The sequence below is a fragment of the Charadrius vociferus genome, unplaced genomic scaffold, assembly GCF_000708025.1.
Source record: "Charadrius vociferus isolate BGI_N301 unplaced genomic scaffold, ASM70802v2 scaffold196, whole genome shotgun sequence".
NCBI lineage: Eukaryota > Metazoa > Chordata > Aves > Charadriiformes > Charadriidae > Charadrius > Charadrius vociferus.
This window is the reverse complement of record NW_009648953.1, coordinates 890,466-914,463: the sequence shown is the minus strand read 5'-3', so window position 1 is coordinate 914,463 and position 23,998 is coordinate 890,466. Positions and strand designations below refer to the sequence as shown.

The window sequence follows — 23,998 nt, the reverse complement described above, 5'->3', positions numbered from 1 at the left end:
TAACTTAGGCTTGCATTAAGTGAACTTGCATCAAGTGAAAAGTTGTGGCAATCCTAAAACTGAGGATTCTGCAATCAAGTGGTAAAAATAACTCCTGCAGCCCCTGCCAGCTACAATAATAAGGCTTTCCTGAACACAGCTTTGGCTTAATCCTAGAATAACAATGTCATAGTAATTCTAGAAATGATAAATCTGCAGTTATGCAATCTAATTTCTGTCATATGGGCAATCAAACCTCACGCTTCAAGCCACTGAGAGCACATCAGGCTGGAGGAGAAAGGCACCCCCTGTCCACGCTCATTCACAGCGTGGTGCGAGGCAGCAAGCATCACCATTCCCCTCATCTTCTCTGGGCGCATTGGCTGTCCCTCACTTTCTCTAAGGCACCGCACTGCGTGACACAGAGCAACGCTCTGGGCCGGCACAGCAACTCATGGCTCTCAGCAGTGCTCCCTGCCTCCCTTCTCAGCTCTACCTGCTTTTGCAGAGATCCCTTCGCTGGGTTTTGCTTCCTGGATGGTGGCTGCCAATGCTTCCGGGGGATGAAAGCCAGATTTTCCTGTGTACGAGAGAGGAGGATGTGCTGGCGGTTGCATTTTCCAAGAAAGAGGTGTACAGTACAGCTTCTCCTTTACAAGATTAAACAATTCTAAGAATGTACCCTTGTGTGGCTCATATCCTCTGGCTTTGTAAACTCAACCTGTGCTTTCCTGTAATGCCTTCAGTACACATGTTTTCTATGCTCTGTTCCTAACATCTTAAGCCAGTCCTCTTTGCCAGTTTGTCCAGAAAACAGGCAAATGGAAATAAGCAATTGGGCTTCTAGAAACTTGCATAAGAATCTGTGTGTGAGTGCCGAGGTCGAGCAAAGGAGGCTCTGAGCCCAGGAATGTACCTACTTTCTCCTTCCTGTATTTAGCTGACTAAGATTCCTAAACAGAGGCTCCACATCTTAAATTATAGGTTAGGACTGGAGCACTTAGCCCACAGTTTGGATCTCTCATGTAATTCAGCTGCAGCTACATTCAGATTTTTTCCAGGAGATGGCCCTGTCTCTCCCAACACCTCAAGCTCTTCCTCTGAGGAACGCTATTCCCAGCTGAGGGACTGGATACCGTGTCACTAACCACGGTGAGGTTCTCAGGACTAAGGTGAACGGCTCCTTCCCTGAAGCGCTGCTTCCTCAGCTCTCACAAGCTGCCCAGACTGGTGAGGCTCTCTAAAGGTGCACACATGAAACAAGGCAGAGCAGAATATGAGAACCTAAGTCAGACTCTTTTCCTTTACTGTATGCACTGAACAAAGAATAAATAACAATAGTGATGTCGATACATTTATAAAAGCGGTGCTGATGGTAGTTGTTCATGTGGTTTGCAAGATCATGATCTGCCACTAAAGTGCCCTGTTCAGTTTGTCTTTGGAGGTAACAAGAATTCCTCTTTATCAGCTGGAAGGCTGATGGAAATTGCTGACCAGAAAAGGATGCTACAGAAAAAGCAAAAGGATTGGTGGGCAGCTGAAATGCAACACCAAATAGCAGTAATGAGTAAGACAACCACTAACACGGCTGAGCAGCTACTGTTCTACTTGGGTACGCCTGCACAAGAGATATTCTGTGGCTTGGTCACATGCAATCCTGAGCAAAACTGAAGGTGTACTTTTTCTGTGGTAGGCAGAATAGTTTTTGACAAAATGGGACGTGATGGAGGGTGTCTGGAATAAACATTAAAAAATAAAAAAGTTCACGGTCTCAGAGGAAAAAAGAGAGCAGACCCTTTCAGACAGGCAGAACTGATGAAGCACATTGCTTTTTCAGACTCATAAAATGTGGTAACTGGCCAGTTGGCTACCTCATCCGTGGAGAAGGGGCCAAATTGCTTCTTCCTTTCTTTCAGTGAAGGTGCAAACCTGAGTCTGCTCCCCTGCCCTTCTGCCAGATTTATTTGCTATGGAACCTGAAGGAAACGGATACGGGTTTGATCTGTCGCACATGGTGGTAAATCGGCAGGTTTACAAGCTATTGATTGACAGAGGGAATAATTTTGCGTGTTGTTTCCTTAAACTCTATGACCTTAAAAACAGCCTAGATGCTATTGAAGGAGTTATTAGTGATTGAAAGAGTGGTTCTAGTCAACCAAGCAGTTTTTCTTTCATCATAGAGCATGTAATAAATTTAATACCTTTTCTGGCACAAATTAGTGACTGACTGTAAGAGCACTGAAGATAAACATCTGGCTTACAGTGTACAAGTGGTTATAAATTTCCAGTTCTAAAAGAGCAGTCCTTGATCAAAGTAGCATGGTTGTAGGGCACACTGATTAGAAGCTCAAACATTAATTATAGCCAAGGATCAAGCATACCTCTTATCTACACTTAAATAAAATGTAATAAAGAAGCAAAGATTTGTCTTAAGGCCAAAGTGTCCTGAATTGCTACCGACAAAGCACGAAGGTTTATAGCGCTGAGACATTTCAGTAATTCATCTGGCATTTGTGCTGCTCTAAATGTAAGCCCTGCTTATTTGGGAATAGTACAAGAATAAAGGCTTATCTGAAATGAGTAGACAGCATAGGCAACCACATTTTAGATAACTTGCGCAAGTGGGTATAACCCACAGTAAGGAGAAGGAGGAGGAGGTCTGGCTTTCCTGGTAGAGTAAAGGTGGGTTCTCGGTGGGCAGGCAGCCTGGGAGTCACTGCTCCACCAGCTGCTGTGATTGAAGTGCTGAGCCTTATACAACACCACGAGATATAAGAGCAGTCATATCACAAACTCGTATCTGCCCTTAAGTAAAAGTTGGTTTTCAGTTCGTAATCTCTGATCTGGCCACTACTAGTTAAAGAATTTATTTCCATAAAAGACTGAAGAAATTAAAACACCTCAGAGACTGAGCAGTGGGGTAGAAGGGAAAGATCCAGGTTTGTGCCTTCTCTGATGGAAAGATGGATGAGCAGTGGTGATCTGAGTCATTCAGCTTTAATATTGTGTGTCAGGAAACAATGGAATAAGATACTACACTTAAGGCAACACTTCTAAAAAGTGGCAAAACCACAATATGACTAGCCTGTGCAACTCATCAGCACAGTTTACCACAGCCCATTACTGAGGATTTGGAAGGATTAGATATGTGAAATGCTAGAAATGATAGTTTCTCCATTAGAATGAAAATAAACATATGGTTTAAAGTTTCCAGGCTCACAGATGTCCCAGGCCTTCAGCTGGGACGGTTCAATAGTGGCAGAATTTTCCAAAAACTGTTCCCTAAGTTGCCTTGCATTTTTATATGAAGCACCTTAGACCAGAATCTGTCAGGACTAATATACCACATCAGATGAAATGAACTAGTGCAATGAAAACATTTATATTTAATATAAACTCATCTCCAGCCATTGGTAATCAAGGCTTGATCCAAAAAAAGCCTCCTCAAGCCCCTAAAGAATAAGATTAATCCTTGGGATGGTGGAGTCTTTCACGAGATTATTTGTACAGATGTGTGTAAGTCCCATGCAAAAGATTAAGAAATACATAGAAATTCAGCTCTAACATAAGTTAACTGATGCAGCCAAAGGCAATTGCAGTAACTGCAAGGTTTCTTATTTTCCTCTGTTCCACCATCCTCCCAAGCCTGCAACTATGCCATTGCCCTATATGTGAGACTCTACCCTTCTTCACTTATTCCTTCTGCTTTTGTTACTGACCAAACTGGGCCTGGTGTTTGAGAAAAGATGCTACACTCAATAATCAACATTTCCTTGCCTTGTGGGGTTTAGTTTACAGCTTCAAGATACAATTGGGAGCTGTGTTCATGCAATCTGTCAAGAGCGCAAAGAGAGGAAATGCTAGGATCAGGCCCACACCCCGTTTTCAGCTTCTTCAACAAAAGAGGAAAAGTTAAAAAAAAAAAAAAAAAAAAAAAAAAAAAAAAAAAAAAACAAACCCCAAGCCCCAAACAACAAAACCTTTTTTTTTTTTAAAAAAAAAGTATTAAAATAAGGCATCGCTGTACTCTAAATGTTCTGCTTTCATACACTTGAATGGTCAAGTCAAACACGCTGAAGTCATCACTGTCTGAAAAATCAGGTTTCACAGAGAAAATACTGATCACGCTTTTAAAAATGCATTTCTCATTTGGCTAACTAGTCATTGCTTGGACTTGAACTCACAAGACTTTTCAGCTGAGCCCCGTTGCTCTGTGCTAGTCAGCCTGAGCTCTGCAACTGCGGCTACGGCCTCGTGCAGCTCATTGCCGAGACAGAGGTCTGAGGTTACTGGCATCGCTAACTGCAGGCTTGTAGTACTCGTGTCAGAGATTTTTGCCTGCTGCCTTCCTCAAACCCTTCCTGGCAGGTTCAGGCAGGGACAAAGCTGCGAACATGTTGGAGGTTGTCACTGCTCCATGCCTCGTGCTTCTGTAATGCTGCCCAAGATGCCCCGAGTGAGAACTAGCCATTGACTGCTGCCAAAAGGCTTTTAGTTGCCGTGGTCTTCATTGCATGCTACTAACAACTAGCAAAGGGCCGTGGCAGGGGCCGAGCATGCCTTTGGGATGCTTCCACAGCAAAAGCAGCAAAGCATTCAAACAAGTGTTTCGTTGTGTCTCACAATTAAGCAGACAAGATTGCGTCATCGCTGCTGTAAATACCTTAGCGTGCCAAATTGTGCCATTTTGCCTCTCAGACCTCACCCACGTCTGTAAAAAAAAGGGGCAAGTGTGAGCGGCTTTGTGTTTTAAGTAACCCTTAGGAACTGTGTCCTGGAGCAGAAAGATCCCCTTGAGTCTGAATAGATGTCAGTCCAGTCATGTCCGACTGCGGCCAGCCCGGGTGGAATGCTGAAGAACAGAGTGAGCAGGCCGGGATACGATCCCATTACCCCAGAATAATTTGCCACCAACCTACAGCTCTGGGGCTAGAAGACAGAGAAGTTGACCCCCATGCGTCTTCAGCAGTCCTTCACAGATCTTTCTTCCACAACTGTGGAAGGGCAGACCAGTGTCGTTAGTGACTGCGGCATTCTGTGGGAGCTATGAGTTTCACACCTTCTAGTTCATCAGGTGATGGAAGAGCAGCTGTTTATTTTATGGCAAACTCCCAGACAGCCAAGCCAGGGGCTGCTGACAAAGGGCAGCTTGGAGGGAGAGGAGGGAGATTGATTGCGCCGGTGAAAAGCGATCCTTCCTAACAGCACCTATTGCCAGTCCTGCTTCTTGTCTTTCTCTGGCATCAGCAAAACCAACAAGTTTGAAATCCTCTCTTCATATCCTGTCTCATTTCCAGATGTCTCTGGCATCTGTTTTCTTCATAGGAGAAGCAACGTAGTCTTGGCCCTGCACTTGGAGGCAGCAAAATTCACCTCCTGGCATATGCTGCTGGCAGACAGCAGCGCAGCAGAGCAGGTTGACTCACCCTATTTCAGTTTTCCTCTAAGTGAATCAGATGTCCCTGTCACAGCAGAGCAATGCCCATGAAAAGGGTGGGAGAACAGTGTTGCCACATGTCACTGAGAGCCCTTGACCACCACCACTTAGAGCTGCCCTCTCATTATGCAAAGTGTGGCAACAATAAGACATTTTCAGTACAATTTCAGTGACCAGTCAAATGATTTCAGTGACCAGTCTTATGCTTTTTCATTTGGTTTGGCCTACATGTATTTTGCTTGCCACATTGGCTAATGGAAAACATGACAGTTCTGAAAAAACAATCTTACTCTGAATTTCAGCAAAGACAAGTAAACCTAAGTGCAGCACACAGCACAAAAATGCCACTTGGACTTATTAAGAGGTTTCTTGGTCTCATCTTAAACTGAAGCAGTAAGATGTATATAAGTGTACACTAAAGCGTCTACTGGTTCTTAGCCACATGGTAAAACAACTGTCCAGAACTGGGTGTACCAGTAGACAGTCCTGAGCTGTCACCCTTTGGATTGTGATACTACCAATGGTAAGTTGATTTGAGGAGAAAGAAGTCACATCCAAATTCCTGCTCTGCTGAAAGCTCTATTGGACCATAAGATATTCAAACAGCCTCTGATCTGGCTCAATCAAAAAGCCCTTTTCCCTTTGAGTAAGGGATTTTATCAAACGGCTGTTGTAGGAAAGCTCTTGCTCTCTAGATAAGAAACTCTGAAATAATTTTCATATCGAATACGTTCAATTCTACTTTCTGAGGACTCTAGTACTTTCTCTTTCCCAGACTCATAGAGAATTTTTTGCTTTGCTCCTTTTTCCAGTGTAATTCCACATTTGCGACACTTTTGAAGAAAAGCACAGAGCACATTTTTATTCACAAACACAGGTGTCTGGGGAGGTACGGGATGGTTAGACTGGATGAACTCCAGCATAAACCTTGTGCTTATCTCAGGGACTCTATAGCATTGTAGGAGAGGTGAGTAGGAGGCTAAAATTGTGTTTATTCTTTTTGTTCTCCCATTAGACTCCCAAAGGTTCCTGTTTGGAGTCAGTGAAGATTGCCATTGATACTGGTTACCGCCATATTGACGGTGCCTTTGTCTACTACAATGAGCATGAAGTGGGACAAGCCATCCGGGAGAAGATTGCTGAAGGAAGGATCAAGCGAGAGGACATTTTTTACTGTGGCAAGGTGAGAAGCTGCACTCCAATTTTTTACACTAAATCCAGGATTTGTGTGAATGGGCCTTCTTAATAATGCCGGTGGTCAACATCTGGCATGCTTCCAAACCCAACATCCTCTATTTTTCTTTCCTAGCATTACCATAATGCTGCAGAGCTTCATGAGTGCTAGGTTCACGTTAAACACAGGAATCATTGTTGTTCTCAGTTTAAAGCTCTGTTAGCAATGGGAACCATGCAACATCCATTCTGCCTACTATTGTAAGCACCTGCAAGTTTAGACTGTTGCTACACTCAGCAATGCTGCCTAAGCTGTTACTACTGTCCCATGGGTCATGCTGGCATGCACATTTCTATAGTTACACACTGAGCCCAACCTGGACAATGATCCTGCAAATGAGTTATTTTCTGTTAGAACAATTCCCCGTACAGGTTTGCTGCGAGATTGCATAATGAACGGGGTGGAAGCAAGCACGCGCATGCAAGTGTCTGCGTACAGGAGAACAGCAAGTGCTTACATTGGTACAACTGCCAGAAAATTACTCATCAAGCTACACCCTCGGTTACTGTATCACCTGTCATTAAAATGTTCGAGGATAATGAATCAACTTACTTGGAGAGAAGATGTCATCACACTTCTGCTCTAGAGCAACGAGGCCAGAGTAATGTATGAGCTAGTTAATCCTTTAAAGTCTTAGCCGTAAGAGCTGATTCTCTGCTAGAATAATGAAGTCCCGTGTCCGAAGAAGTGTCTGACAAAAGCTGTTACAACTACAGTAACTACATCCTATGTATAAGAGAGAGCTCATTGCATGTTGCAGAATAAAGATCAGATGGCCCCAGAAATTTCATGGTGCCTGTCCAGTTTCTAATGGCGTTTATGGCCTCAAATTCCCTTTCCTGCGGTGCTTCTTTGGACATCTCAACCTAATATTTTCCCCTTCTCCTTTCCCAAATAAGACGTAATCCTCAAAAGTTACTCAACAGCCTTGGAAATAAATATCACGGTTCCTAGAGTGAAAGATCCCATGGGATAAAAGACCCGTTTTACTGTGAGCAATATAGTTAAGCTCTATGATCTGGGAAACTAAGCTTCGGATTGGGTAGTTTGCAGACCAAGTGGATTTTCAGCAGCTATAGACCAATTTCCAAGTACAGCAATTTCCAATCTGTAAAGTATGCAACTCTTTTCCAAGTTCCCTGCTCAGTTCTACTGGTAACAACCTTGCCATCCTGAGAAAAGATTCACATCCTCAAATTTTCCACCTTTACCAGGGTAGTCTCTCAGTCTCTCATATGCCAAATATGTTGATTTGGATCAGTCAAAATATTTTGTTTCAACTGTTTTATACGTTCGTTACTGCAAATTACCAGTAATATTTCAAATCAAAACCACAAAGTTGTGCCAAAAGGTTAGAACCAGATGTCTTAACAATTTTGAGTCCTCAACTTTCCCAACTGCTTCCCCTGCACATTATTTTCCCATATAAACCTTTAGGTTCTGTGAAAGTGCATCTCTTGGTAAAATTTTATCACGATTCCAAGCTTACTTTATTTATTAAGCCTTTCTGTATTCAGTTGTCCGATCTAATCACTAGATGATTTTCCTAGTTGATGACCACTCCTTAAACATTGAGCCACCTGTGAAACTGCATTTGATTTCTTGATTGTAAGTTCAATTGTTCCCTACACTGCAGATCCTGCAAGCCTCAGGGCTGCGACTCGCAGTACCACGATAGTCAATACCTTTGGTTCCAGCCTGCTTTGTGACAGTGAGATCGGACACAGAAAGATTTTTCTTTCTGTTGTGTCCTGTTTGCGCTTGACAACACTTCAGGTGCTCAAGGTGATAGTGCATTAGAGCATCTCTGTGGTCTTTAAAGAGTTCAAAGGCAGAAGTGGAAAATAATCTGCAACCAATTCAATCTATCATGATCCAGGATTTTCATATGTTTCACTGAATGTTTTAACAGCAGTTCTGAACTTTCCAGGAGGAATGGGACTGGATGTCCCCTGCCTTATGACCTTATGTATCTTCAGCTTTATGTACCTTTCTAACTTTGGTATCTTATGAACTATAAACAAGTATCAAGCCACCAGTAGATACATTGGCCATTGATGGGTAACTGACCAATATGAACTGTTGCACCTTCTGGGAAACATGGAAGATACAGTAGACCAGTCTTGAAAGTTGTCTGCACAACAAAAATTGGTTTTATTTCCAGCCTTACTGACTTCAGAAGTACTAGAAATTCCCAAGACCCTTCGGACACAGGCCCCTCATGCAGATCTTTCCTTAAAGAAAGATGATGCAAATTGAAGGCCAGTCCATGAGCAGGGACTAACAAGAAGAGCCCTGCTGAGTGGCAGTGTTACTGGAATAGTGACTGGTGCAATGGGGCTGCATCTGCCAGTTGAAATCATCAGCACTTGCACTTGGCTCTTGCTGCTGGCTGGCTGACCAGGCAGAGCAGCTCAGCATCCAGAAATTTTAGAGGTTTTATATCAACTGCCAACATCTCGCTTGGCTTATGTAGCAAGACCTTTTTGGTCTCCTCTTTCATCCCAGGATATTTCTTTCATTAAACTAGAAGTAACATTTCCAGGAAATGTGGTGTCCCAAAATGCCAAAGCCAGCTGGCAGCTTTGACTGCTCAAAAGTCTACATGGGTTCTACTTAGGTAGATAATACAATAACTTGTAAAAGTCATGAAAACAGTTATGAAACCCTTAAGTTTCCATGGCATCCATGTATTAACATAGTACAAATGTTTGCTATTTCTAAAGGCTGTTTCTGCAGTTTTTTAAAGGGAAATATGTTCACTGGCAAGTACTGAGCTCAATAGCACTGGGCTAGAAAGGGCACTCGGAAAAACTGCTTCTAAACTATCAACATGCCTCAGGTTACTAAATTTCTAAAACACAGTAACAAAACAAACTAAATGTGAAGACTATACAGACTCATTTCCTTACCTATATTTAAGTCCAAAACAACATCTCATTTTACATATAAAATGCTTAAAAAAACCACCCAGACCAAAGGCTTTCAGGAAATCCAGTGGAACAGCTTAAAACTCTGAGAGCAGGACCTTGGTCCCTTTACTGCAGTACACCTCAGCCTGTGTAACCACCACCTAGTGATCATAAACTCTTCACACCTTGCAATGTACAGCTGGGGATGGCATAGTACGAATTTCCAGGTGCCAACCGCTGCTTTGGTTTGTCAGCTTAGGGCAGGGTTAGATGTTCTGCTCTCAGTGCAACTCAACTTCAAGATAACATGTCCTTGCCGCTGCTGGCAGAACTGAGCAGGTGGTTTTCCCGGGGAATAACTATAATCTGGTTTAAAAAAACCCCAAAAATCTAAAATACTTTAAAACTTACCCAGGCTATGTTCTGTGATACCTATAATCATTATCTTCTCCTGAAAATGACAATTCAAGTGTTTTGTGTCTCAAGAATGAATTCATTCTATATCTTGGCATGCAATGACTACCAGCTTTGCTGACAGAACTGGCTAGACAATGACCATACCAAAACACAGCAGGTTTTTCCAGCCAATAAAGGTGCCAAAAACGTCAATGTGACTCCATATGTCAGTTCTGTCCATTGAAAAAAGAAGATAAAATAGCCCAGCTTATTGTGTGCAAACAAATGGCACTTTAAACCTTCTATTGTGTGTTAATTCTGTTTTGGTTTTTTTTTTTTTAACTGCAGCAATCAGTTAGCAAAGAGATCTTGGTTACTAATTACCATGCTATGGTTTTAGTCTTGCAAGAGATTTGCATCAGCAGAATTCAGTTAGAGATAGTACTGAAAGTTAATCAACTAAGCACACTCCAGAGCAACCTCAGGGCATGACCCGACCCCGAAAAGACAGTTGAAATTAAGGAGGTTGAAAAGGCTGTGCTTTAACTAATCACACCTGTGTTAGAGCAACTAAACAATAGTACATCTTTCAGTGAGGACTGGGGAGTAAATTAAAACTTCCCTAGGTCAGGCAGTCACTCAGGCTCCATGACCACAGGAGAAAACCAAAAGATTGTCTGTGCTGTGTGCTTGGCTGTTCAATAGCTAACTCGCATGATCTGAGCTTCTGCCTTCGAGCATAAGACTGACCACAGATTTCTTGTGGGAACAAAGTTGTCCAGTGAAAGCATATGCTTGGAAAGCTTGGAAAACAAAAGGAATCTGCCTTAGTTCATTGAGCAAGACTTTGCAATATACTCAACTCAGAAGAACCTGTCTTGTAATAAACAAATATGTAATGGCTTAACCGGGTCAGCACTGGGGCAGTCCCAAGCAAGGATTCCTGTCTTAACCTCTTCATCTGCCTCTGGCAGAGGACAGGATAAGGCCCCTCACCTTTGTCTTGCAGTGATGTAGGCCACATTGTCTTTGCTCTGTGCTTTTTTTTTAAGCTGGAGGATGTTCACTGTTCCTCCTGGCATGCAAAAAAGAGACTGTGCTTGCCTCTCCAGCTGTGGAATACCTGCCACCCCCCAGAGCTGGTGCGTCCCACGCTGGAGAAAACCCTGAAGATCCTGCAGCTGGACTACGTTGACCTTTACATCATTGAGCTGCCAATGGCTTTCAAGGTAAAAAGAAAAATTACCCCAAAGAAGTGCATGATTGGCTTGAACCAAGGTCTCCACCTAGCATCTTCCTTGCAGCTTCCAGTCCTTGTTGAAAATAGCACTTTGGCCAGGTAATGTTTGATGTATACTGCATGCGTACATTTCTGTGCACTACCCACATAGGTGGTATGAGAACAGTTACTGACAGCTATAGTATGGGTTCTCTCCATTGGAAGGAGAAGTCTCCTAACTGGGGTTGAACACCTCCTGTGCTGAAGAATTAGTGTACCTGAAGCAGTATCACAGAATCACAGAATTTTCAGAGTTGGAAGGGACCTCTAGAGATCATCTAGTCCAACTCCCCTGCTAAAGCAGGATTGCCCAGAGCACATTACTCAGGACTGCATCCAGGCGGGTTTTGAAAATCTCCAGAGAAGGGGACTCCACAACCTCCCTGGGCAGCCTGTGCCAGTGCTCTGTCACCCTTACTGCAAAGAAGTTTTTCCGTGTATTGGAACGGAACTTCCTATGTTCCAACTTGTGCCCATTGCCCCTCGTCCTGTCACTGGGAACCACCGAGAAGAGTCTGGCTCCGTCCTTCTTCAACCCACCCTTTAGATATTTGTAAGCAATAATAAGGTCTCCCCTCAGCCTTCTCTTCTCCAGGCTAAAGAGTCCCAGCTCTCTCAGCCTTTCCTTATAAGGGAGATGCTCCAATCCCACAACCATCTTGGTTGCCCTTCGCTGGACTTGCTCCCGCGGTTCCCTGTCCCTCTTGAACTGGGGAGCCCAAAACTGGACACAGTATTCCAGTTGTGGCCTCACCAGTGCCGAGTAGAGGGGGAGAATGACCTCCCTTGACCTACTGGCCATACTCTTCCCTATGCAGCCCAGGATTCTATTTTTGGTGACAAGGGTACATACATGTGTCTTCATCCTCTCTGAACCATGAGCTAGTCACCGGAGGAAAGTGGTAATAGAAAGCAGTGAAGGGCTAGGGGCAAAGTTTGAAGGGAGAGAGGGAAAGTGGAAAAAGCCAACAAGTTGATTTCCTTGCTCTGTTCCAAAACCCAAATAGCCTCAGTACTATTAAAGCCGCTGGGCAAATCATGATTATGATCTGAATCCCCTTAACTCCAGTGCTCCTCTCTGACAGCTCCACCAGTTGGTCCCAAACATGGCTTGTCCATCTCTCACTCTCAAAAGTTAAAACCTGATATTCCTTCATACTGTTGGCTCTGGGCAACTTGTAGCCAAAACCTTTGAATGCAAGGAGCTCACATTGCATGCCTCCCTCCCAACAAGCTCTTTCAAGTCCCCAAACTTTCTGGTTTCACAGCCATTTGTACCCTGCTTTACAGTTTTCCTCTGCAGGTACATGATATAAAGGCAAATTAAATAATAGTGAAATTAGAAGAATGAGATTCAAAACGTATTTAACCAATTAAATCCTTTTTCTTAGAGAGCATAGGGTCAGGCAATTAGCTGAGTAATTGTTTCTATGGGAGGTTTAAGCTCTAAACTGGTCTCTTTTTGCAAGAAAGGTAGTTCTCCGATTATTAAAATTATATTTTACTATGGACTCCCAACTGCCAGAAGCATCAGGTAAGAAGCAATTTACCAACAAAGCAATCATCTTAGAGTTGCAGTTCCTTTTTCCCCACAGAAGCCATATGCCATTAAGACCTGTATAGGAGTAACTGCACTCAGATATTAAAACTTTATTTATACGGTCCCATGTATGGAATCCTTTTGGGTACATTTTTAAAAATTTCCCACCACTTGCAATTTCCTGTTTCCCTTTGTTCATGTTTATATTCTCTGGCAGTTCATTCTCCCACATAGCGAAGGTCATTGTCTCACAATATAAAGATATAGACAGCTGGCTTTAAAGTAACATGCATCTGACTCCCTGAGGCCTGTATCAACAATCTGACTTGTTAAAGGAGTAGCAGTCCTGGAGACTCATTCAAGTCCCCCTTGAGAGGAGAGAGGGAAAAAAAAAAAAAAAGTTGCTTTCTGCCTGAAAAATATACATTTTTCTGTGCCAAACAAAAAAAGGACTCCCACCCCACCTTTGCAATGGTGACAGGTTTCCTTTCTTTACTCGCTCTCACAAATATACCCATCCCACACCCCATGCTTGCCTTTGGTGAGGAGTGTGCAGGTGTAACGCCAGCAAACTCCTACTCTGCCCTAGTCTGCAAAAATTGGCGCTTTTCTGTCCTCCCCAAAAGCCTTCTAGAAAAACTAGCCTCTGCTTGGAAATTGGTGAAGAACTTGAGGCAAAGCTTATGGTCCCACTCTGAAACCAGTGAGAAACATGGCCCTGCAGAGCCCAGCAGTGCAAGCTCTCATAGGGACTTGTAGGTAGAGTAAAAGGAATCTGTCTGCAGAGAGCATCACTCAGAGGAGGAAAGCCCCATCACACCAGCACTTTTGGATGGATCAAGAGTGGCTGACATCTGGGGTGACATTATTCACTGACCTACCAACATCAGCCTGCATCTCCCTGTATTTTTCTCTCACACAGATTCCCCGTTCAGGACTTTTGTCCTTCCTCCCTTTAGCCCAGCAGTGGTGCTCAGCCCCTCTACCTTAGCAAGTCAGATGACCAGCAGGAACAGGTCTTCTCCAGGCCACCATGTGCCATCTTTGCCTGGGAGCTCATACCCACTGGCAGGTTTTCTATGGGGCTCTGCTCAGACAACTGATGCATCAGTAAGCAGGTACCTGTGCACTAAATGATCTCCAAATCCCTCCCAACTAAATTATTCTGTGATCTAGCAGGAAAGCAGGTATTTTAGCCTTATATCGAGCAAGTCTCATCCAAATATCTTCTTGTCATTTTAAGAGAATAAATCAAAACAGACCAACAGCCTCACTATTTGACTTCCTATTGCCTTCTGTTTATACAATAGGCATTCACAAGTTGTTAAAATTGCTCTCTTGAGAAAGCCCGCTTGTCAAAGACCATGTTGTGAAAGCGATGGGACATGCAGACCTGTCTTCCTGCATCTGTGTTGGGGAGGAAATTATTATGATGGGAGCAGGGCTTTTCTTCTCAGTGGTTACCAACTGCTGTGTTTTAAATACACAAGTTGTCTGGTAGCTTTTGGAGTGCCTCCAGACTTGGAACATGACATGATACGATGCGATTCCTGCATAACGGCAATGACTGTACAGTATTGTCCCACTTATTTCAGTGCTTGTACGGCAACATGGTAGGATGCCGCCTTACATGCAGCCTAAGGTGCGTGGCTATCTCTAAGACAACTGCGAAAGAAGACAACAGCATTTGTGGGAATTACTGGTGTGGTATAGTCCCTAAGAACTCACAGCTGAGAAACATGACCAACTTCTGAAAGACCTTCTCAAAGACCCAGTAATCACCATCAAAACACTGTCTTTCTCTCAGCACTTTATCCCTCTTTATCCATCTGCAGACAGTTACTCCATTCAGGAACTCCCTTGCATAAAAAGGTAGCTTGGCAGGGAAAGTACTGACTGCATACTATTGAGCAGAGACAACTGTACTCCAACATCTTGTACGGTTCCATGCAGGCTGGAGGGAGGATTAATCCTTGTGGAAATCCACAATCACTTATCTCAGTACAGATAAGTTCATCCTCAAGCACCATTCATCCTGACTTTTTTTGCTTTTTAGAACACAAGTGACAGAAGTAGAGGAAAATGATAACTAATGTAATGGCTGCCTACAGACTACTTTTAAAAAGTAATTTTGAACAAAAGTTAATGAATTAGAAATGGAATAGAATAAAAAGGTCTTGAATTCAGACTCGTTCCCTGAAGTCAAAGAAGTCCAACTGCTATACGTTGAGCCTGGAGAGTCTGCTAGGATATCATGGGGATGAATGGTTTGTTCCAAAATACCATGGGGTGGTTTTGTAAACAGGGCTTCTCCACCTCAAGTTATGATGGCAAGCAATTTGCCTTCTAATAGAAAAATGTACCCAAGATCCACCTACCTCCTTGTAGTCAAGACTTTTTTTTTTTTTTTTCCCCTCCTTCAGCCAGACACAGCAACAAAGGCAGTAAGTTGTCTTTGTGGAATTCATTGCGGAAAACCAGCACATTTGGAGGAGACCGGCTTGTGCCTGTAACTTAGACCTTGGCCTCTGAAATCTGAGGCTGTGTTTTCCTTAGGCTCGCTTTTCCCATGAAATGCCTTGAATTCTAACTTCTTGACTGAATTGGGAGGCACCAGTTACTGATCATATTAGTCACAGCTGCATGTTCCCAAGGAGTTACCATCTCAACATCTTGTACCCAGGCCTTTGAAATGTAGCAGTTTGCAGTCAGATCAAATGTCAAACACCACTGAAGGGTATTTATGAAAAAAAGTGAAATTGCAATCAGACAAAAGGGAGAGAGTTGTTAATGCATTGCCTGCAACAGCAGTGAAATGAGCAGCAAATAAGAAAAAGCTGTGCTTGTGAGACATCAGCTCATAACTCATCTTCGAAGTCTTATTTATGGGGGTACAGAGGTGGGAAGAAAGAGTTCCTAGTACCCAAAGAAAGGTGGATAATGCACTTAGGAGGTTCACAGCCTGCACTACGCATGTAGTCCTTTACTATTAGTAAGTAGCTCTTGGAAACAGTCCCTCCAACTGTTGGGAGCTGGACTGAGCTGGTACTCTTCCCAGATGCCTAGGACACAAGCAGGATCAAGGGAAGGGCTGGAAAGAAAGCAGGGAAGAAGGGGAAGAGAACACAGGCTGGTACTCTAACCCAGCCCTTTGGAAGTAGACTAGTCCTATGGATGGATAACGTAAAGGTCAAAAGTTTATTGAAAAACAAGGCTATGCAGGAACTCCTGAGTGTGCACTCATGTGACAGTTCAGAAGTGTTTCCAAGGATGATCTGGCAGTGGAGGATGTGGTAAGCCCAGCATTAATGACCCGTTGAACTTAGGGTGTTTTTGAATTTTTTTTTTGTTTGCTAGTAGAAGAGTCCGTGGAAAAATCTTTGCTCTGAGGAGTGAAAATTTTTCTTTAAAGCACAAAATTGTGGTTTTACTTTTCAGCCTGGAGATGCAATCTACCCAAAAGATGAAAATGGAAAATTTATCTACCATGAGACAGACTTATGTGCCACTTGGGAGGTAAGCAAACACATCATCCATCCACATATGCTTTAAAAACACAGATCCTCATTGTCAGTTTTACTTGTGGCCCTCATAAACACAGCTGAAGCGTATTGACAGGGCAAATGGATCAAATTCTACTAGCTCCATGGATAAGTTTTACTTCTGTCCCTAAGGATGTTGCTTCTTGCAATCACTTAATTATTTTTATAACAAAATAAATGTTGTTGAAATATCTGACACCCACATTCCTCCTTTCAGAGAGTGCATTCTACATTTGCTAGTTGAGATATCTGTAGGTTTTTACCAATCTCTCCTCTTTATCAGATCCTTACAGCAGGAGAAAGTTGGAGCCCCAGGAAATGTCTGGATCCTCCTCAAAAAAAAAAAAAAGGAAGTTTTTCACCTTCAAGAAAAAGAAAAAACACACAGAACTTGCCCTAAAGCTCACAAAAAAAGACACCGCAAAAAAAACCCCAAACAATAAACCCAAAACAAGTTCACTCACTTCTAAATTTAGTTATCAGATGAGAGTGCAAGCTTTTTCTGTTAAGAAAACTTGGAGGGAAGTAGCATTTGCTTGAAAGATTGCAGCCTAAATTTTTTTGTGATGCACTCTAGTCCTATAGCCAAATGTCTCCTTCTGAAGCCTACTGCCACTTGGCTTCAGAATGTCAGGTGAGGCAGAAAGTGAGATGAGCAATCTCCTCACATTCCTGCCTGTCAAAGCCTTGGACAGCCTTTAACTGATTGCCGAAGCTGATAAGATCTCCTTCTGCACCAGGTCTGCTACCAAAGCATCACTAATTCAGCCCAGTTCACACCAAGAGAGATAATATGGGCTACTACGAGTTCCACTTCAGCTTGCACTGTCCAGAGCTGGATAGTTGTGTCCCAATTTAGCTCTACTTGAGGTGCAGCAGATAAAGATGGGGAATGGGTGAAATTCTGAGTGAAAGTTCAGAGCGAGAGAGCGCCCAGGGCGGGCTTGGGCTTTCCCCTGGCAGCCGAGCCATCCAGGCTGGGTCTCAGGGGGAACGGGGACTTCCACGTTAGCTGTTTATGTTACCCTTGCCTTTGGCTGATGCAGTTCATTCCTCTCTCTCCCATTGCTCAAACGTTGAAAGCAACAGCTGTCCGAACACTGTTATCTTTTTATCTTCAAGCTGGTGCTTATTGTAAAGGATATATTGTAGCAGGCTAAGAAGCCATGAGAAAAATAGGTGGTGGTGAGTGCCTGAAAATAATAGCATCAATCTAAATAAAACTGGCTAAACTCAACCCAGATCATTTCACTCTCTCAGCATGGTGCTAGCAGGCAAAAATGGCTCCAGATGATTATATTTGCTGACTTGTCACAGAGTGATACAAAGCATATGAGGCCAACTAGAGGTCATCAAATACATGGTGCCTCTTACCTCCCTGCTTTCAGCTCCTGTGAGACAGAAAGGAATAACAAAAACAGCAGGAGGGGCATCCAGCTCCACGATGGGGTCTGCTCTGCCTCAAACAGTCACTAAATCATTTGTGTGCAGAGTTTCTGGGAGCAAAGGGGCAGACCATAGGAAAGGACCCTCTTTCCCCTTAACAACCCAGCAGATGAAGCTAATGAAGACCTGGGCACGTATTCATACCCAGTATTGTTAAGGCTTTCTGAGCTATTAGGATTTGTCTGAAGTGCAGAATATTTAGAATTCCTCTCTCTTCCCTTTTATTTCTGCTTTATACTGTATGGAAATTTTCTGTGCTGGTTCTGTGGTGTGCCTTCCAGATATTTGGGGGATTTCACTGGATAGAGACTTCATATGAAAAACTGTCATACAATCAAAAGGAATAAATTGACTTATCAGGAAAGCAATCTGTCTTGTTCGCTCTCCCTTCTCCAGCTTTGAGGCAGTGCTAAAGCAGCATAAAGTAAGCAAAACTCTTTGAAAGCAGATGTCTGGCATTTAAGTATCTATATCTCAGATTAATCTTTTCTGCTCTCCAGACGAACTCTACCCCCACAGGAGGTATAAAACATTAGGGTTTGGTCTGGAAAGCGGGTCTACATGGGAATGGAGTTTAGAATAGCAGGGTGGCACCAGCCCTCAGGCTAACAGAGCTGTTAGTTCTGCTGCAGCAAAGGTTTTTCTGCAGTCTCAAGAATGGACTATCTTCCACCTACCTCTAAAATGCATGCTCCAAGGAATCAAGCCAACATGTGGGACTCCACTCATCTTTGCTTTCTTTGCAGGCTATGGAAGCATGTAAAGATGCAGGCTTGGCAAAGTCTATTGGAGTATCCAATTTCAACCGCAGGCAGCTGGAGATGATCCTGAACAAGCCAGGACTTAAGTATAAACCTGTCAGCAACCAGGTATGACCACAAGCCAAGGGCAGTGCCGTGGGGCCACTGCCCTGTAGGGAACACAGAGGCAACACGTGGCTTAAGCCACTGTGTACAGAAAGGTGACCTATGCTTTGCCACAGATGCTGCCCTCCATACTGTCACACTTCCATTTCTAGCTTGAAAACATTACTTATCCTATTTAGACTAGAGATAAATATTTGAAGATGCTGGAATGATTGCTCTCCTCAGTTCCTGCTCCAAGGCTATAAAACTGGTGCCTCTGTGACAAAGCTCCATAACAAGGTTGAATGCTGAGTCAATGCAGATCTTAAGTCTCTGCCATGTACTTTACTTCAAGTCCAAAAGATTCCCAAGACAAACCATTCAGAGCTAACCGGTCCTCAATGAAGCCGTGTCTACTTTAGCTGACACCAAACCAAAACAACCCTAAGTATCAAGGATCCTGAGTCACTCTAAGCTTCCCAAGTTTAAAAGCCATTAGAAGTAACTGCTAAATTTCCTGTTCTTGCTCTCTTGTGCCTTTACTATAAGATGTCAGTAAGAGTTAGAGAAAAACCTAAATTAAAGAGGACACCCCATTAAGCAACCAACTTGAGCTGAACAAGCCCATGAAGATAACAGGGATGTCCAGGCAAATCGCAGTAGTGGGCCCCAGAGAAGGCGGTAAGTGGCAGCGACCCATTTGAATGCCCATTACCTTTAACTCTGGCAGTTGGCAGCTCACTGCATTTCCTAGAAATCACTGGGAAGCAATTCTGACTCGTCTGGCACAAACAAATATCCACGTTAGCAGTATCAAAGAGGAGGCCAGAGACCAACTGGGACCAACTTCCCACCCTCAGCGCATGGCCAGGAGAGCCAGGATTAACTCAGGGCATGGCAGGTTGGCTGGCCATAGCCTTCATTTCTGTCTTTGGCCTGCAGGGAAAGGCAGCCTGCGAGAAGAGGAAATTCCAGCACCTTTCACTGGTATTAACATGCCCAGCGGGTGCAAAATGCAGTTGCTGTTTCTGGCATGCCCCTAAGAGTGCACTGAGCATTGCTGCTGCTTCCTGGGGGGTCAAGGAAAACCGGGCACAAGATTAAGCCCTGCTTAGGGCAGCCAGCCAGCAAGCATGGATGTGCCAGCTAACTTCAGACTGCCTGCAAACAGTGGTTGCTCTGTCACCTTGTAGACATCCCTTTCCCAGAGACTGAGAACGCAGCCAGAAAATCCCTGCCTGTACGGGAATGCTGCACAGTATTTGCAATGTGGGAGGGCAGAGCTTGTAACAAGGTCATAACCATTATAGACTTGTCTCACCTTTTACATATCCCCCCCCCCCTCCCCTTTCTATCTGGGACAGCTTATGCCAACACTTCCCCCCAAACCAACATCAGATTACTCATCCTGAATGCAAGAGGCAGAGGAACAAAGATCTGACCCACATGAGACGGTTCTCAGCCTACTTCTCTAGTGAGCTTCCCTCCCCTCCAACCCCACCACCACTTATTGCCACCTTTTCACTCGACGCCAATAAAAATTCCCTGCAGCCAAATTATAAACAACCATTGATTGATCTGCTGTCCACCAAAAGAAATACTCTATCACCCAGCAATGTATGGTTAAAACAGTAATCACAGATTGAGTTTCCCTATTCCTTAACTTGCATGTATCCTTTCCTGGAAACACTACCTGTTCTGTAGCTCCCTCAAATATTGGGACACCATCCGCTTCTGTATCTGGTCCTGTTGATTAATCATTCTTTCTATGTTACTCTTCTAGGTTGAATGCCATCCCTATTTCACCCAACCCAAACTCTTAGAATTTTGCAGACAGCATGACATTGTTATTGTTGGGTACAGCCCATTAGGAACCTCAAGGGATGAAACATGGTAAGTCCCCACATTACTTTCTAATAGAAGGACAATATTCAAGAAAAGGATAGTAGTTCTCTACTGATGGGTCTCTGTGCAAAATACCTTTGTCCCCATTTTTCAAATTAGTTTTTAACTTCAGTGTCTAAATATTATTGTTGTGAATGTAAACTTGCAACACTCCTGCTACATGCCGTCATCAAACAATGCCAGGTGTCTGTGTAGGAGTTCACATTATGTCTCCTCTAACAGAAAGAAAGTGTCTGTAACTGGGAATGTTGAGGCTTAGGTGAGGAAGTAGAAACTAAGTAAACGTTAGGACATCACATAGGAAGTTGCCTTTGACAGCCTGCAAACCTAAATAGCAAAGCTTTTCTCCCATCTTTCGCAGTACTTGTCAAAAAAGGTGCAGCATTTTGTCCACAAACAAGTAGATGCCTCTATGTTTTGACATGAAAGATAAGGAAGGTTTTTTTGTTTTCTTTTTTTCCAATTTTCTTCCAGGGTAAATGTGTCCTCCCCTCCTTTACTGAAGGATCCTGTGCTGAATGCCATTGGCAAAAAGTACAACAAGACAGCTGCACAGGTTGCTTTGCGTTTCAGCATCCAGCGAGGGGTGGTGGTCATCCCAAAAAGCTTCAATCCACAACGCATCAGAGAGAATTTCCAGGTAAATTCATACTCCAATGGTGCATAGATGAATCTACTTACACTGGCTTAGCCCCTATAGAAGGTGATTTCCTCATTTTTTTCTGTAGATATAAGGCTTGACCAATGTCAAGCTTTGCCACATTTGATGCTTTTTGTCTCTGTAATTTAATGGTATGATGATATGACAATACTAGAGCAAATTAGAGAGGAAATTTTGGTGTCTTTTAACCCTCTGGAGTAGCTAAAGTTCCAGCTGGTGGTGTATCCCAGAGCACCAGTTGCTGCAGTGAGCAGCACAAGTGGGATGAAGTTATTCAGTAGGTCAGCAGCCCGAGGTTGCTGGCTGTAGGTGTTCAGGAATGACTGACTTGTTCTGCCCAGTCTTCAGGTACGGAGCGGCTTTGTTAGGGAAGGGTTGCTGCATACAAGTGTGCCAGAAACACTCATAACCACACCACCAGAAAGCATCTGGCCTCAACACCACACAAATAAGATGAAGTATTTGTTCCCGTGTCCCTTGCAGTACCCACACTGCTTCCCACTTTCCCTGCCAACATATTGCTTTCAAAGCTGGTGGCCAGCTACAGTGGCAAAGTACTTGCCAGACTGCCTTTCTCTTCTTGCAAAAGAGTGGAAGCAAACGTGACTGGAATTTTTCATGTCCTCAAGACTTTCTGATAAAGGCAAGCAAGTATGGATTTGTTGGGGAAAGGGGGGTTGCACTTCCGAAATCTGGAACATATGAATGTTGATTATGACAAGAAATGCTGATTTATTCCTAACATCTCCTTCCATTAGATCTTTGACTTCTCCCTCACCGAGAAAGAGATGAAAGAAATTGAAGCCCTGAACAAAAACGTTCGTTACGTGGAACTGTTAATGTAAGTACAGGAAGAATCTTAGATCCTCACAGAGCATTCCTATCTTTTCAGAGGATTTAAAAAAAAAAATCACTTCCTTTTAATATTAATTTTTGTATTAACAACCTTATTTTAAGGTAAGGCTTAAGTATGGGAGGTCTTTAATGAATCCTGAATGTGCTCCTGGACCCATTACAAAAAATGTGTGCAATACTTGCTTACACCTCAGATGCCAAAAGCTCACCTAGTAGAAAGTGACTGTATCTAGCCATTCCATCTTTGCTCCATCTCCTGAAATGCTTTTTGCCATATGTTGTAATGACAGTCTCAGCCACTTACAAGGCATAGCGTTGCCCCTGCTTAGCAGTGTGGGTATCAGAGCTGAAATCCAAATAGCAGCACTTTTTTTGTCTTTCTCCTCCTTCCCACATTCACTTCTAGTGCTCAGCAAATCATGTCACTGTTCAAGTACAAAAGCTTATGGATTGTAAACCAGAGGCAACTTGTCCTAAACTGCCATGTGGAAAGCTAAGAACGAAGAACACTGCTACGTGAAACCACAGGGCTAGTTTAGGGAGAGCTCACTCCTTCTTGCTAATACTTTGGTCAGAACATCAAAATTTGCCTACCCAACTTCCTCATAAAAGATGATACATCTTAGTGACCACAAGTGGTTGGAAACTTTGTTTTGGCATTTCCTCTGGTGCTGTCTTCTTCAGCAATCTCCCACTCCTGCTGTCATGATGAGTTGTTCCTTCTTACATGGAAAGCAGAAAGCCACACAGCTTGTTTGACTGCTAGACTGCTTCCTAGTTATCTCTGAGAACTAACAAGGCTTGATCTCTTGCTGCTTGTGGTCTAAAGCTTACCACCCAATGTAGTTTTGCTTCACCTGAAGGCTGCACTACCCCAGAAGTCTCAGACTGACCCAACATCTCCTCTTCCAGAGAACAAGCCCATTTGTTTTTCCTGTCAGCTCAAGAGCATCTACAGTTTATGGCCAAACTTTGAGTACCCTGAAAAAGGGGAAATCATAATGTGTAGCCAAATGCTAGAGATTCATTTCCATGCATTTCTATTTTTACCTTGGATTATCTGTGTCTTGCCAAACTGTAGTGTGCTCAAGCACTAAAAATAATGAAAAGCAGGATGGCAGCATCGATAGCACTCTAAAACGTTGACCATTGCTGAAAAGATGGGGGGAATGTTGCAAAGGAACAAGTAAACCACTTACTGTGCTGCATAAATATGATGGAAAATATGAACTAAGTTAAAAGCATCATAATGGAGTTCATTTTTCATATTTAAACTCAGCCAGGTGCTCTGAAGCTTTAGTTGCCTAAAACTTAAAATAGCCTTTCATCAATTAGCAGCACTTGGTTCCAGAAGGCTTCTCACAAATGGCCTAGCAGATTCATATGTGTGTTTTGGTATTTGAAATTATTTTTTCATATCTAAGTTGAGCTGTAACATCATTTAAACTTTTAGTGATTATATACACAAAACAACCTTGGTGCAAATGCAAGAGTCTTTTCCAGAAATAAAGTTAAAGGATGCAAACGCCCACAGAAGAAGTTTTTAAGCCACCAATCCAAAAACCAATAAACTAAACGCTTTGCTTTATTAGACTAAATTTGGTCACAGGAGGCACTAAGTACAAGGAAAACAGGATGCATAGGATGGACGTTGCCAGCTCTACTTTTCACAGTAGTGCCATATTTGGGGAAAATACTTAAATACAGTCTGACGTCAACTGTGACAAATGTCTTCTCAGAAAAGTGATGTTGCTGTGTAAGAAACAGCTAAACATATATCTGCCTACTATGTGTTCTTACACTGAAGTGTCTGGAATTGACACTGCAACAGATGAGCTACCAGCCTAAAGAAGTTTCTTATTTCATCCAGCAATATGTATCCAAAAAAGTCTTACCATCATACAGAAAGACTTCTGTTTGGTCAACTTTGTGCAAAACCTTGGACTGCTGTGATGCAAATGCCAGCA

General features: G+C 43.2%; 1 protein-coding gene across 1 annotated transcript in view; it reads left to right on the top strand.

The window, feature by feature from the left end:
- AKR1D1 (aldo-keto reductase family 1, member D1) overlaps positions 1–23,998 on the top strand; it is a 41,516-nt gene that overhangs the window by 15,693 nt on the left and 1,825 nt on the right. Inside the window, exons 4-10 of the mRNA XM_009887431.1 lie at positions 6,432–6,599; positions 11,071–11,187; positions 16,216–16,293; positions 18,512–18,634; positions 20,394–20,503; positions 20,990–21,155; positions 21,935–22,017. Coding sequence (XP_009885733.1) covers positions 6,432–6,599; positions 11,071–11,187; positions 16,216–16,293; positions 18,512–18,634; positions 20,394–20,503; positions 20,990–21,155; positions 21,935–22,017 — 845 coding nt within the window. The remainder of the gene's footprint in view (positions 1–6,431; positions 6,600–11,070; positions 11,188–16,215; positions 16,294–18,511; positions 18,635–20,393; positions 20,504–20,989; positions 21,156–21,934; positions 22,018–23,998) is intronic.